This window comes from Rattus norvegicus, chromosome 15, assembly GCF_036323735.1.
Source record: "Rattus norvegicus strain BN/NHsdMcwi chromosome 15, GRCr8, whole genome shotgun sequence".
Lineage (NCBI taxonomy): Eukaryota > Metazoa > Chordata > Mammalia > Rodentia > Muridae > Rattus > Rattus norvegicus.
In genome coordinates this window covers 60719012-60733877 of record NC_086033.1, presented here as the reverse complement: position 1 = coordinate 60733877, position 14866 = coordinate 60719012, and the positions used below count along the sequence as shown (strand labels likewise).

At 43.5% G+C, this 14866-nt stretch overlaps 1 protein-coding gene across 3 annotated transcripts in view; it reads right to left on the bottom strand.

Annotated features, from left to right (window-relative positions):
* The window catches only part of Vwa8 (von Willebrand factor A domain containing 8), a 324208-nt gene that overhangs the window by 252094 nt on the left and 57248 nt on the right, over nucleotides 1-14866 (bottom strand). For all 3 annotated transcript variants that reach the window (XM_063274157.1, NM_001427283.1, XM_039094044.2), the window contains exons 5-9: nucleotides 10047-10214; nucleotides 4464-4628; nucleotides 3648-3697; nucleotides 3009-3117; nucleotides 1037-1141 (exon numbers count right to left, since the gene is read on the bottom strand). In XM_063274157.1, coding sequence (XP_063130227.1) covers nucleotides 1037-1141; nucleotides 3009-3117; nucleotides 3648-3697; nucleotides 4464-4628; nucleotides 10047-10214 — 597 coding nt within the window. The remainder of the gene's footprint in view (nucleotides 1-1036; nucleotides 1142-3008; nucleotides 3118-3647; nucleotides 3698-4463; nucleotides 4629-10046; nucleotides 10215-14866) is intronic.

Genomic DNA, 14866 nt, shown 5'->3' with positions numbered 1-14866 from the left:
GTTCAAGGCAGTGAGTTCTTCTGTGGTTTTGATATGTCAACATCATTTATTGAAAATCTCCATGATCTCATCTTCTGCTTCTTGACGTAATTGTTAGTTCAGCCCTAATTCTCAGGAATTAGATCCTATTAGCAGATGTGGGATTTAGACTTTCAGGAACTTGGTGTGATCATAGTTTCTAGGCTCTATTAGGCCACATAGCTAGAAAATGTGTAAACACACACACACACACACACACACACACACACACACACACACACCTTTTCATACATATTGGGTAACAGTATCCTCTGGCCATGACACTGCCCCTATCATACTGAAATCAGAGCTGCTGTGTTTACCAATGGAAGACTTGCACAAGAATGCCCACTGCTCTTCCCTGATGGAAGGGAGAGCAGGTTCACAAGGCAGTGTGGGAGCATCTCTCTCAGGTGTCAGCACACAAGGCACTCACAAGGCTGTGCACTAGACCCACAGGACACACTCTGACTACACAGTGTGGCCAACTCTAAACTCTCCAGACGCCTGTACATAACTCCCAGGTGCACCATTCTAGATTTGGGTGGAATCCCTTCCTTACTCTACTGTCTGTGCTCCATCTCGGGCAAGAAGACATTTGTTCACATCTTCCCAGGAGAAACAATTCTGCTGGGTATGCACTGAAAAGCAACATGATTCCCGTTCACATCTCCATTTCCAAGCCAGTCCCTCAGGGCCCTCTCGTGTCGTCCTCTTGCCGTGTTTGTGATCTTTCTCCAACAGTGAGAGGTCTAACTCCCACTACAATGAACATACCCATTCCTTGGCTCAGCTCTATTTGTTTATTTGCCCCATATAACAGATCTCCTAGCCACACCCACACCTCCCACCATTGCTTTCTTGTTATTGGCATCATATGCTTCCTGTCTTGGAAGGGGAGAGAAGGGATGATAAAGAAAAAAGACAGGTAAGGAAAAATAAGAGGGGATAGGAAAAAGAGGACAGTGGGAAGGAAGTGAAATGAAGAGGATGGAGAGGAGGGACAGCAGATACTCACTTTTAGAACACCCTCCACCGCCATCTTCCCTTCGTGTCCTAGTAAAACAGTGTAAGGATACATCCACCGGATTGCATGTTCAATTGGCATCATGGGAAAGGAATCCTATTTAGGAGCAGACGTATATAGAAGTCAGCAACAGCTCAGTCACAGACAATGTATCTTATGTACATATCATGCTGAAGTTGCTTTATTTTCCCAGAAGCAGAAACAAAGTATCTTGCAGCAATGTAGAAAGGCAGACAGAGGCTTCTCTTCCTGTCCTGCATCATATCCCAGAGAGCCATGCACTCCCACCTTTCCTCTGCACTGCTGGTCCCTATGCATCTTTATCTAGTTCTGGCCTCGTTCTGGAGCTCTAGAGCAAAAAGCCTTCAGCTGTCTGACACAGGATCCTACAGTATACAGATCTGACACACCTGCAGAGCACATGTCTCCCCTGTCTCGTCACTCTAAGCAACACATTTCCATCCTTTATTACTAATCTGAATTAATCTCATCTGCATCCAGCAAGCCTCACGATTATAACTTCAAAGTGTTCATTAGCCTCAAACTCTTCACCCAAATCGTACTGCACTCAAGTCTGTTCGTACCATTCAGGAAGTTATTGCCAAGAGCAAACAGAAGCTCCTGTATGGGCTGCCTATTAGACACTTCTGAATCACTGTTAACAAGCTGTCGAGCAAAGGAGCCATGTTCTGGACAAACAGGGTGCTTCAATTCTTAGTGGTTGTACTTTAAGAAAATGCTGCCTTTACCTTCAAGTAGCTCAGAGGAAACTGGGGGTGGAGGGGTACATGTGCAAGCAGGGGTGGCAATATGTTAACAACAGGGGCTTCTAACTGAAGAGACTATGAGTGTTTGCTATTTTAAAACTTTTTTTCAGATTACAGAGTTTTCCAAGTAAAATGTACTGAGGATAAATGAAAAGAGATTTATAGAATTAAGTGAACAAGAAGTATGTATGCCAGATGTACACAACAACGTAAACAACAGACAGGAAAGCTAACTGACTACCTGCAAACACTGGGGGAAGGCAGCAAGCATAGAGTCTTATTTCAGATGATGCCTTCCTCCAGCAGGGTCCCACTCAGCATTTCAACAGCCTCCTCCAGTCGCAGCCATGAACCAGAATCTCCCTACTCTCCAGTCCGTAAGGGAGGTATCCATTAACATAAAAATGATTACATCACACTCCACCTACTTCCCAACCTCTGATGGGTCATTCTTCCCTCACCATAAAACCCAAGCAGGCTTGCTCATCGACAAAATAACTCACGGTAGGGTTCTAACGCTGTCTCTACCACAAACACTTAGTTCTAAGGATACAACTTGTTCTCATTCTGCAAACATTCCAGGCCCATCTGAGGCTGAACATTCTGTCTGTGCCCTCTGCCCTGAAGGCTTTCCCATCATTCCAGACAGGCCACCACATGCTTTGCGAAAAAACTGTGTTCCCCGCAACGTATTCAGGTCTGCTCTTATAATCTCCAGCCTCTTCTCCTTCCCACACTTTTAAAAGTCTTGCAAATACAGGCTGCCTTTAGGCTCCTGGAGCCATCTTTTTTCACAAGGTGGGAGACCTGCTAACACTTAGAAACCTGTGTCCTTTAGGATAACCACTAACCAGTGACTCCTGGGAGCTTGGGTGGGAAAACTCAGCTGCCTTGCCCCAGGCTGGGTCAGCTTAGCCATCTATTTCCCTAAAGTATATCCTGGACCAGCCGGAAGCTGTCTTTCCCCTGGAATCTCCAGGAGGCTGCATTTCCACCTCTCCCTTCAAAACTGCAAACTCCCCAGAGACCAAGCATGCCATGGTGTCTGCACAGTTTGTTCCAGTGCACACATCCATCTCGGGCCTTTTATAGAAGAAAATGATAACTCAAGTCACCAATTGCCAATGGTAAGTCCAACAACTCGCCTTTGCCACATGTGAGTATATGTATCTGTCCTTTGATTATTTTATACTTACCAGGATTTGAACTGCCTCTGGCAAACTATCTAAGGGAAAGTCTGGAAGCCCAAGTGTAGAGGATTCTTGGGAGCAGAGGGTTGTAGCAAAGGACAAGAGCTGAGAGATCCTAGAGGGGACAATGTTCAAATTGCATTTGAATCATTTTAACATGTAAAATGTACATTAAGTCTAAAATAGGCTAATTTCATTCATCTAAGACAGATGAAATATACTATGAATTCTTAAAGAACAATGGTTCTTATAATATCTATTAAAAATTCAGAAACCTAGGCATTGCCTCTAATCTAATGCCCTATGTAAGGTTACACGCCCTGGTCTAAGTCCATCATGGGAGCCTCAGCCCCACCTTCCTAAAACTCAGAGCTAAGGTGTAGGCACTGAAAGTGATTGGACGCTGAGGAGAAAGCACAGCTCTCCAGTCCCCACTTTTGCTGAAATCTTAGGCTCTTGCTTCACTCTGGTCTGTCTGCAAAGCCGACGCATACTTCTGGACTCATTTCAATGTGAGTGTCTTCAGGAAGCCTCTATAAAGACTCAACAAACTAAACTGTTAAGCATTTTTTTTAGTTTAACAATAAATTTAATTTTTAAACAAATTAAATGTTTTATCATCCAATATTTATAAAGTATACTTACTTCTCAGCAGAAACATTGGCTCCAACTGAATATAATAGTTTTAATTGGTCCTAAATAGCAGAAAAACATACAACCAATTAATAATGAAAACAACAGATGAAACACCAATGCTTTATAAATAAACCAAACTTTTAATTAGGTAGACTCTGTAATTTACAGCATTCCGTGGTATATTCTATTTAATAAAGGCAAAGGCAGTCTTTAAAAAAAAAAAAGTCAGGGGGTACTAGAGAGAAGGCTCAGTGGTTAAGAACACTGCTCTTCCAGAGGTCCTGAGTTCAATTCCCAGCAATCACATGGTGGCTCACAACCATCTGTAATGGGATCCAATGCCCTCTTCTGGTGTGTCTGAGGACAACTACAATGTACTCACATATATAGAATAAATAAATCAATCTTAAGAAAAAAGGCAGAGAGAGAGAGGGAGGGAGGGAGGGAGGGAAAGAGGGAGAGAGGGGGGAGGGAGAGAAAGAGAGAGAGAGAGAGAGAGAGAGAGAGAGAGAGAGAGAGAGAGAAAGAGAGAGAGATCAACAGTTAGAGCACTAGCTGCTCTTCCAGAGGAACAGAGTTCAATTCCCAGCACCAAGATAATGGCTCACAACTGACTCTAACTCCAATTTCAGGAGATCAGATGCCTTCTTCCAGCTTCCACAGGTACTAAACATTGAGTGGGTCACATAGACGTACATGTAGACAAAACAGTCATACATACAAAATTTAAAAAAAAGCAAAAATAAAAATATACTAACATTGTTACAGAATTTAATGTCTTATAGATAAAAACCATTTCAAGCACTATGTCCTTGGTATCCTTACCTGAAAGGGTAGAAAATAAATATCTCTGGCTTGAAATCGAGAACGGAGAGGAGGGTCTAAAGGATTCCCAGAGTACCTGGGCACTGGCAAGCCCAAGGCAATCACTCGGAAGTTTTCGCTGACTCGGACAATCTTCCAAGCATCCAACTCCTCTTTAGTGTGATCCTAGGAAAGTAAGAGATCAAACACTACATCGTAAGTGATGCAGACTACAGATGCCAGAGCCAGTGACACAGACTCCAAAGGCAGGAGTTCCAAGATGAGGAACCATACCCTGTGTGTATGAGAACTCTCTAAAAATCAAGCCATTGAGGAATGCAGCAAAACAAATGAGGATCCAATGGCAAAGAAAGCTCAGGGCCTGGAGACTGTGCTGTTAGGAGGGAAAGGTAGCCCACGAACACAGGAAAGAAAGAGCCCAAGACAGATTCCCATGGGCTAGTCCATGACATGAAAGGAAAGGGTCAGAGGGCAGACATTATCAAATAGTTAGACCTAGAACAGACATCACCATAGTAGAGGTTGCCCACAGGCCTTAAACAGTATACTTATAGGTGTACTTCTATTAAGGCATATGACTAATAGTATCAGTTTTTAAAAACTCGCTTTTCTGATTTAACTTCTCAGAATATCACATCCACAGTCTACAAATGTCTCGTGTAATTAGCCACAATACTGACAGACAGCATTGTAAGAAAGAACAAAACAGAGGTGAGAGGAGTTATATAACATACCCATGGTCCAGTGTACGGCAAGGCTGAAGAAGAGCCACGGCTGCTCTGGAGTCATGACAGACTGTGACAGCCACCTGACACAGCTCTAGGTAAACTACCAAAGACAGCTGTGACTCTGCTCCAGGTGCCTCCATTTTCTCACAGATAATGTGAAAATCATATAACTTACATGACTCTGAGTGTCACAAAAACTACATATTAGGATATATGTGAATGCCCACACATATCCACCAGGCAGACACCTGGTAAATGTGCCTTTCTTCTCTACCTTACATACAGATTCACGGTATTCTACCAAGTCTGCAAGTGTGTATTTGTATGTATGTATGTACATATGCATGTGTGTATACACAGACATGCCAGCACTTGCACATGCACACACTTTTAAGACAGTGGTTCTCAGCCTGTGTGTAGCAACCCCTTTGGGGGTGTTGAATGACCCTTTCACAGGTCACCTAAGACCATTAGAAAACACAGACACTGACATTTCAATTCCTAACAGTAACAGAACTACAGCTATAAGATAGCAATGAAAATAACGTTATGGTTGAGGGCCACCACAACATGAGAAAGTGTATTAAAGGACTTCATTAGGAAGGTTGAAACCCACTGTTTTAAGAGTTTTAAGTCCACAACTCTGACTAGAAATTCCAAGGGTCAGCAATAAGATAATGCAGAAATATTTAATATGGTACTCAACCCCTCCCTGTCATCCTTCATGTCTCATTCTCCCAGTCTCGGCAGCCCCACCTTCCATGATCCTGCAGCTCCAACCTGCCCAGCAATTGCAGCCCTGCAAAGACAGCACGCACCCCTCATGTGAGTGCATGGCAGCAGTTGCCTTCCATTTGCACAGGGCAAGCACACATGTGTAAGGCTCAACAGAAGAACTTAGGAAAAGTAGGTCCTTTCTGAGCCTGCTCAGGAGGAGCCTTTGGTGTCACTTAACTCCGTGTTTTGCAAGCTTCTGTCGTTCTGTATTTGTGCCTTTACTCCTAAAAGATTGCCTCATGCTAACTCCAAGACCTTCAGGACTTACCCTTTTCAGCACATAACCGAAAGAGTCTGCTGGGTGATTGTATGGATCAATTTTTAAAGTAAACCTAATCATACTTGAAGCCACATAGAAAACAAGTGTTTGGATCAGATGTATCTGAAATCCTCAAAACTCAGATAATCAGAATATGAAGTTTATACAAACTAGTTATTTCTATAATAATAAAACTCCACCATCCTCATCTAAACAAAACCAGTAAGAGAGTAAGAAATAGATGAGATGAATGATAGAAATGACAGGGAGAGAGATGAGGAAGAGAAGAGAAAGAGACAGACAAAGGGGGGTAACATGTAATGAAGTTTGGGGTACATTCACCTGATGCTAACGTAACCAGTTTGACAGAAATGAAGACACTTTAATAAGACACTTGTATCTTTCAATCTGACAATCAGATTAGTAAAACAATGGACCCCTCCCCCCCCCCAAAGAAGTAAGAACCGCCAGGGATCTTGTGCTGAGAGAAGGAAAAGGCAGCAGCTGGAGGGGAAATGGTTTCTGTGGAAGAGATTTCAAACTGCACTAACAATTCCTCAGACCCTGACAGGATGAGACTGAAGCCTCTGCAGTGAGGACAGTGGTGGGCGGGGCTACACCCTGACAAGGACTGCTCAGATGTCCCCATCTTTGGGCCTCTAGTTTAACTTAGATCTCACCTCAGAGTCCCAAAATGAACAAGGAATTCCAGGTTCATTGGTCTCCTCCCAGTGTGACCACATGAGTAAATCTTTTTTCTGGTTCCACTCTTAGTTGGTTCTCTTGAATGCCTACGGACCTGCCTTGGGGTGCTGGGGTGAGCCCCAGTCTGATAGCACATGCACACAGGTGCATGGCTGCAGAGGTCAGAAGAGAGCGTCTGGCATCTCCTCTATCACATTTCACCTCAGTGCTGTCACACAGGAGATCACGCTGACCCAAGCCCAGCAAGCTCTAGACTCTGTCTCTGCCCCCAGTGCTTGAGTCACAGATACACACAGCCATGATTAACTTTTTATGTGGGTGCTGGGAATCTGAACTCAGTCTTATCCACGGAGCCACCTCTCCAGCTCCAAGTTTTCTGAGATATTAAAACTTAGTAATTACATAAACAAAGCATAAGCAAAGGGGACTTCAGTTATGGTAATTATATTTTTTACCACGGAACACACCATAGGATATAAGTGTTAAGAAGGATATCTTCATATACCTATATTCATGAGATCCTGAGGATTCAGAAATATCTATCAATAAATAAAAAGTATGTGTTTGTGTTAACAACTACTTGGGAAAAAACAATGTAGATCATATTCCTCTGACTTGATGATAACCATGCCTCAGGTGCTAAAATACCCTTCGTACTTCTCGTGTCCTGAGTTTGTATCTGAAGCAATAATATAGTCATAAATTCTACTGTAAGGATAAAGAATATACCAATCTGTTGATATGAAGTAATAAATATGCTTTAAAAATAGTTCTGTGCTTAGTAATATTTTTCTAAAATTTTTAGTAAAACTGGTAAGTAACTAGTATAATCTCTAGTTGCACATAGTTATTTTATAACAGAAGGCGGCTGAAAGGGAAGTATCTGCATGATACTCACCTTTTCTTAAAGACTAACTATAAAATTTGCCTTTATTTCACTAAACAAACTATAATAACATGAAGGTGCAAATTTAACTTTTTCTTATTGATTAAATCTATAATCATCTGCCTACATTAGGATGAAATCAGTTTTACATGTATCTAGGAGGAAATGACTACTGAGCTAGGACAATTCCATTTACGTACTTTCCAAGACTGCTATACTGTTACAAGGTGGGTTATAGAGAAGCAGACTCTGTATGCAGGACTTAGAGCATCAGTTCAATCAGAGACACTCCCACGTCGATTCTACTGTCTAGTGGCCAGTGTGTTCTAGGCCTGTGTCAGCAGCCTCAGAGTGAAGAACACAGGCTGGAGAGAGGGCTCAGTGGGTGAACGTACTGACGGTACGTGAGGGGCCGAGTTTGAATCTCCAGAACTCATGTGAAAACCAGACACATGATCTAAACATCTGTAACCCCAGGCTCCTTCAGGGAGACGGGAGGTGAAGACACACACACACACACACACACACACACACACACACACACACAGAGAGAGAGAGCAGTACATGATGCCACTCTTAAGCAATGCGTAACAGATTAGCACATGCATATCTGTAAATAAAAATGTGAGAAGGACTTGCAGTCCCGAGCGCCAATGTCTAAGAACTGGCTGAGAGGCTACCCCAGCTGCTGAGAGAGCCAGTGTGCTGCAGCTCAAGCTCAACGGCCAAGGATGAAGCTTCTCACCATAGCTTGCCTCACTGCTACAGTCTTTGAAGAGCCCTCCTTGGACAGGTAGTGAAGAGTAGGGGCTGCTTTCCCAGAACTCCCAGCACACAGGTGATGGCCCCCAACTGCCCATAAGTGTTGTCCCCTTTGTACACATTATGTTACGTCATTTATTTATTGCATTTACTATTCACTCAACAAAAGAGCCAATGAACATCAGATGCTAAACATTCTTCAGAGGGTCCGAAAAATCCCTGCCCATTTAAATGTGTACACTAATAGAGGGAGGAGAGAGTAAAACTAGAACATAACTAACGTCTACAGTGTCAGCAGCCAGCACAGGAGAACTGAAGCATCAGTATGGACATAGAGGACAGACTGCAAATATAAGTAAGAGCATCAAGATGCACTGGTAATGTAACAAAGATTTGAAGGGGTTGTAGGACTGAGACAAGCAAATACCTGGGAAAACCACTTCAGGAACAAGAAGTTACCTGTGCAAAGTCTAGACCTGGAAGAAGCCTACTGAGCAAGTACAGCATAGCAGTGCCTAGATGTGGACGAGAGTCAAAAGGGAGGCAGACAGAAAGAGCTGAGGGAAGAGGCGGCAAGGGCCTGACTCTGTGGGTGTCCTGTTGCACTGGAAAGGGGAAGCCATTGGGGTCAGAGCACAGGAGAGATATATACTTGTTTATTTTGTTCTGGTTGAGTTTGGGAGGATGGTGTTTTGTTTCCTGTGGGCTAGAGCTCACCAGGTACGTAACCCTGAGCTTCTGACTCTCCTGCCCCAACCAGTAAATGCTGGGATCACAGCGGGGAGACACATGCTTCCAATCGACCACTGACTCGGGGGCTGAGTACAAAGTGGGGGGCTGGGATGTGGAAGCAGAGTTAACTTCAGTGGCAGGCAGGAAACGCTGGTGGCCTGGGTCATCAGCTAGTTACTTTATGTGTGAAGTTTAGCCTGCATCTGTGTCTACCATATGTGCATCTGATACCTTCAGAAACCAGGAGAGAACAGCAGAGGCCCTGGGACTGGAGTTAGAGACAGTTGTGAGCGATCAAGTGGATGCAGGGAATCAATCTGGGATCCTTCAGAAAAGCAGCACCTGCTCTTGACCACTGAGCGTCCCTCCAGCCCCCGGAGTATCTTTTTAACACCCTGTTCATCTGTCAATCCCTAGGAACACTGCATTTTCTGAGTTTAGGAGCTAGACTTTTGTATCCCAAGGGCTCAGCGAGGCCTAAATGTCATTGCCGTGATAGCTGTTAGACTAAAGAAGGAAAAAGGAGAAAAATGGGTAAGAGGAGAACAGATATTGAGGTGTTAAAAGAAGTGGGGGAACCCAGCAATCCAGGTCTTTGTGGATGGAACCCTTTAAAATCATATAAACTTGTGATTTACTAAGCAATTTGCCAAACAGAAGGCCCACAGAGCACTTTCACAGACACGTCCCACCCGGAGCAGAGGCCCACCAGCAGCTGGCTTTCCCTCTCTTACTCGGAGGAGCTTGTCGTAGCGCTCAGCAGACATCAGGAAGCGGCCATCTTCAAGCTGCATCTCCCGGTTCTCCAGCAAGTTGTTCAGTACCGGAAGCACGTTTCTCTCTGCTTTTTCCAAGCCTTCTAAAACCAGCGTCCTGCCTTCTGTGGCAGCCCGAACAGCACACTATTTCCAAGAAATACAAAGTCAGAGTGAAATCACTGAGAGCACCAGAGCCTGCCTGATTACGCTCGCACTGAAACTCAACGTGTTCCTCATTCTGGAGACAGGGAATCAGGACAGGTGGATTCAGTCTTACTTTTGTTTTCTCTGTCTATCTGATCTCAGGCAAACGATTCCACTTCTTTGTGCCTGCTTAATCATCTGTTAAATGAAGAGAGCTGGAGATGATCTCTAGGGTTTTTTTGAAACTTTACATTTTAGATTTCATAGCCAATGAAATAGAAAACTAGCAGTTACCTATGAATGGGTAATGTGATGAAACAAAGGAACAAACCCCTTAATTGGAGAAGAGGAACAAAGGGAATAGCCTGGCCTCTGTTCCATATGTCTTGTGAAAACCAAAAATCTGGGTAGGGAAGCCTGAAGACCACAGTGTTTGCTAATGCAGTATTAAAACAAGTTCTGTTTTTGTGTGTTGCTCGATGCTGACAACATTACACATTTGGCTGACTGAACTGATAAGTAAGTACTATATCCCTGTGGATTTAAGAAAATTAGTAACAAGGGGAAGCAGGAAGTAAATGATAAAGTCCCAGAAAATGGTGAACTTCTTTAACTTACAGGTCCTGAGCACAAATGTTTACATCAAAGTCCCTGAAAATCAGCTTTAGAAGGAAATCTAATTCACATTTCTCTGCATGCAACACAGAATTAACACTGCTAAATATGTCCCGCCATTCCTCGCGTCATCTTTAGTGTCATGGCACTGGAGTTTCCTAGAACAGCAACAGCTCTCCTCTACTGTAAGTTCATTAAATGTAGGTCCAAACTAATACTCATCACCCATGGCTTCTCCTCACAACTGTTCATGTTGCTTCCAAGTGATCTCCATCCCTAGGCTCCAGGTACCTTTTGTATGCTAATTGATTTCCAAACTCCAGCTCTTCAAAGCTTCAGGTCCACAGAGTTGTACTGCATTGATAGATGTCTGCAATCAGACCCATAGCACCCCAGGCTCCCCCTACAACACTGAGCACACCCCATTTTTCCCAAATTGGCTTCATTTCTATCCTAGGTTGCATCATGGTGTGATAAATACGATGACCAAAAGCAACTGAGAGAGAGAGGTTTGTCACGTCTTACAACTCCCAGGTGACAACCAATGAGGAAACACAGGGTAGATAGATACTCAAGGCAGGAACCCAAAGCAGAAGCCACGGAAGAAGGCTGCGTACTGAGTTCTTCTCTGCCTTTCTTATATAACCCAGCAACCAGCTCAGGGGCAGCACCAATGCAATGGGCTGGGCCCTTCCTGGTCAACCATTATCAAGAGAATGACCACAGACTTGCCTATCTGATGGATTCGATCCTCCGTGGAGCTCCCTCTCCCCGGTACTGATCAAGCCTCTGTCGGGTTGACAAACACTAACCAGCACATCTTATACCCTTCCTTTATGACAGGGCTCCAAATCCTCTCAGCTCCTAGATTTGCTTTATCTTCATGTTCTGATAGTCTGACATCCTCAATTCAACTTGAACTTATCCAGCACCTAGAAATAGGAGCCTAACAAAAGGAAGGCAGGTGGAGGCCAGCCTGGGTCTACCTTGCTGCAAAAATACGAGGCCAGAGTATTTCTGAACTCATCTCTTTCTGCCTCTCCCCTAGTTCAAACCTTCCTCATCCCTCAGATCTCCTCCCTAAGAGTCCCAGATGCTTGTGATACCCCTGCTATCGGTCGCCTGCTGGTAACCCTTTAGTGACAGTGAACTTGGTCTGATTTCTCCCTCTCAATCACTCTTACAATGAACTTTTTAAATTAACCACATCTACTCCCCTGCACATACCCATCCAATAAGCAGAGAAATTTCTGGAGTACTACAGCATTCATTTTTCAAATATCAAAGCAAAAACAGGACTTTCTTAATCAAGATATCCTTTCAATAAATTGTTCAATTTTGTACTATATAACAAAGGGTTCATTACTTCAGGTATCTATGAACCATTGTAAGAAAATAAGACTGGGATCTAATGATAGACTAAAGACAACTGTCCCACTTTAAGAACAAGAGTAGCTCACAAATAATTCTTCAAATCTATCATTGTTGTAAATATTTTGATTTTCATCTATGGAACTGACCATCATGTCATGGTGTTTGTTTGTTTGCTTGTTTATTATCAGATGAATCAAGGTGACTTCAAAGACCCCAAAAGAATGGGGTGTAGGGGACCTTGCCTCTTCTAACTGTGTAAAGAACAAAGCTAGAACCATAGTTTCTGCAATATCAAAACTCCACCTACAGATTGGCACAGAAGGGCTTGGATACTTCCTTATAAAAACCCACTTCAGGGGAGGTTTCAATTAAGCTTTCTTTTACAAGAAACCTGTCTTCTCAAGAACACATAGCTCTCAATAAAAATAAATAAATAAATTAAATATCACCACTAGTAGCAAAATTCTTATCAACCTTTAATGTAAGACAAAGTATTGTATTTGACTTTTAGAAGCTTAAGAAAGATAAAAATTCCTATTTGCTGAGAAAAACTTAGAAATACACACAGATCAATATTTCATAGTTTGCTAACTATGGGCAGGAAAAGCAGCATCTGACAACACATTCCTGGGGGGAAATGCAAAATTCTCTGGATTGTGTGTGTAGTGGCCACAGTACCTGTGAGGTGAATGAAGGCAGAGATCAGAGACAGAAGCCAAGCACACAAAGACTCTTTCCTCTGCTCTAATGGATGCATAGAAATGAGAAATTAAGAAACTAGTGGACAAGAAAAGACAGTACCCCCGTGGTCACCTGAAAACCCTCCCCTACATGCACCTCTTCTCCAGAGCAAACCTCACACAGTAAGGACCTCGAGTTAGGAACACTGCTGCTAAAGATTAGAGGAGAGATTCCCCATTGGGAAGACATCACAGCAGTAAGTGTGGCAGGCCGGAATTGTGGTCAGAACCAATGTAGGCAGCAGTGAGCTGTGCCAGGCTCACACTTGAGGCTTCTGACACCGTGCTAGGGTGGACACGCAATCACTTCTACATATGCTTAACAAGGATACATCATTTCAAATGGGGGGGGGGATCAGGCCACCCAAAGCTGAGCTACAGTCTCCACAATTACTGGACACATAAAGGACAAATCCTGCTGCAGACACCCACTGAGCACCACATGGGTAGGGCCAGCCATTTGTTGAATGATTCAAAACGTAGGTGTATTGAAAAGAAGAGGCAGAAATTGTGGATAAATACAGAAAAGAGAGTAATTAATTACTGAAATAAAACTTAAGGAGGTTTTTGCTTGGTGTTGGAGCAAGCCATCTGTAAGCTATGAGATCCATAACTCAACTCAGAATTTAAAAAAGTAAATCTCTCCAGCTTTTTCCTAATTTGATATAAGTGACTTATTAATCTTCTGCACTAAGTGGCAATGAATCGGAAGTTTCACATCACAGTTGAATCCAAGCATGTGGATATGAACAGAGAGCTATTGATCTGCTTTGCTTTCTGTTGTGATTAAACACCAAGATGAAAATCAACTGGGGGAGGGTTGCTCAGAGTTTACAGTCCAGCATCAGAAGCCCTGCCAGGAACTTGAGACAGGAGCCTGGAGTCAGGAACTGGAGCAGAAACCATAGAGGAACACTGCTTACTGGCTTGCTTCTCCCTCCCAGCATGCTCAGCTGCCTTCCTTTTATATCACCCAGACCCAGGCTTTTGGGAATGGTACAGGCCATGGTGGGTAGGCTCTCTTAACATAGCTTAGCAATCAAGAAAATGCCTCACAGACATGCTCACTGGGTGACCTGGTAGAAGATCCTAGTTTGTGACAAAAATGAGCCTGCACAATTATGAACTTGATTATTAAAATGATAAATGATAAATAATGAGAAGTGTCACAAAGGATTTTCATTTCTCCATACCCTTTGGTAATATGGCTGTAAGCCAGAAGCATCTCACTCCTATCTATACACGAATCTGTGGGGAGCCAAGGAAGCAAATTGTTGATTGACATGGGCATGGCCATATCAAGGCCCTCAGACCTCCCTCCACCCCATGCTCAGAGGAACGATCCTTTCTCTGGTCCAAGTGCAAACGTTGACAGTGTGTGCAAGTACAAATGCTTCTGAGTGATTGGCCATCTGGGCAAAGCCCAGCAGCGGTAACCAGCTCCCTCCTAGTGCATGTCTGCAACCAGAGCCTGCTGCCTACAGACTTCCAGAGACTCAATAGTCCTCCCCTTCGCTGTACAGAATAGACACTGAGGTTCAGCTCTGTTGAGTAGTTGGTGCTATTGCCACTGGAGTGAGCACAGCCCAGCAAACCCCATTTTTCTCCACCAGTGTCTGTGTCTGTCCTTTCTTCATTCCCTTGCATCCCCAGACAGGTCAAGTCTGTGAGCCTCATGACTTGTGACCCACATTAAAAGGTTTCAATTTATTAGATAAGGATACTAGCTCATAGGAGAAGGCCTTAGGCAGATGCTCTGTGGGAAAGGAATCTGTGAAGCACTTGACTTAGAGAGCAAGCACCAGGCACTGCCTCAGTTGCCAAACCGCTTCCTGATTCGTTATACATCCACGGCATTATCTAAATGCTTTAATCGGCACTTTCAGACTTTATTACTCTATCTGATCACATTTACAGGGAATA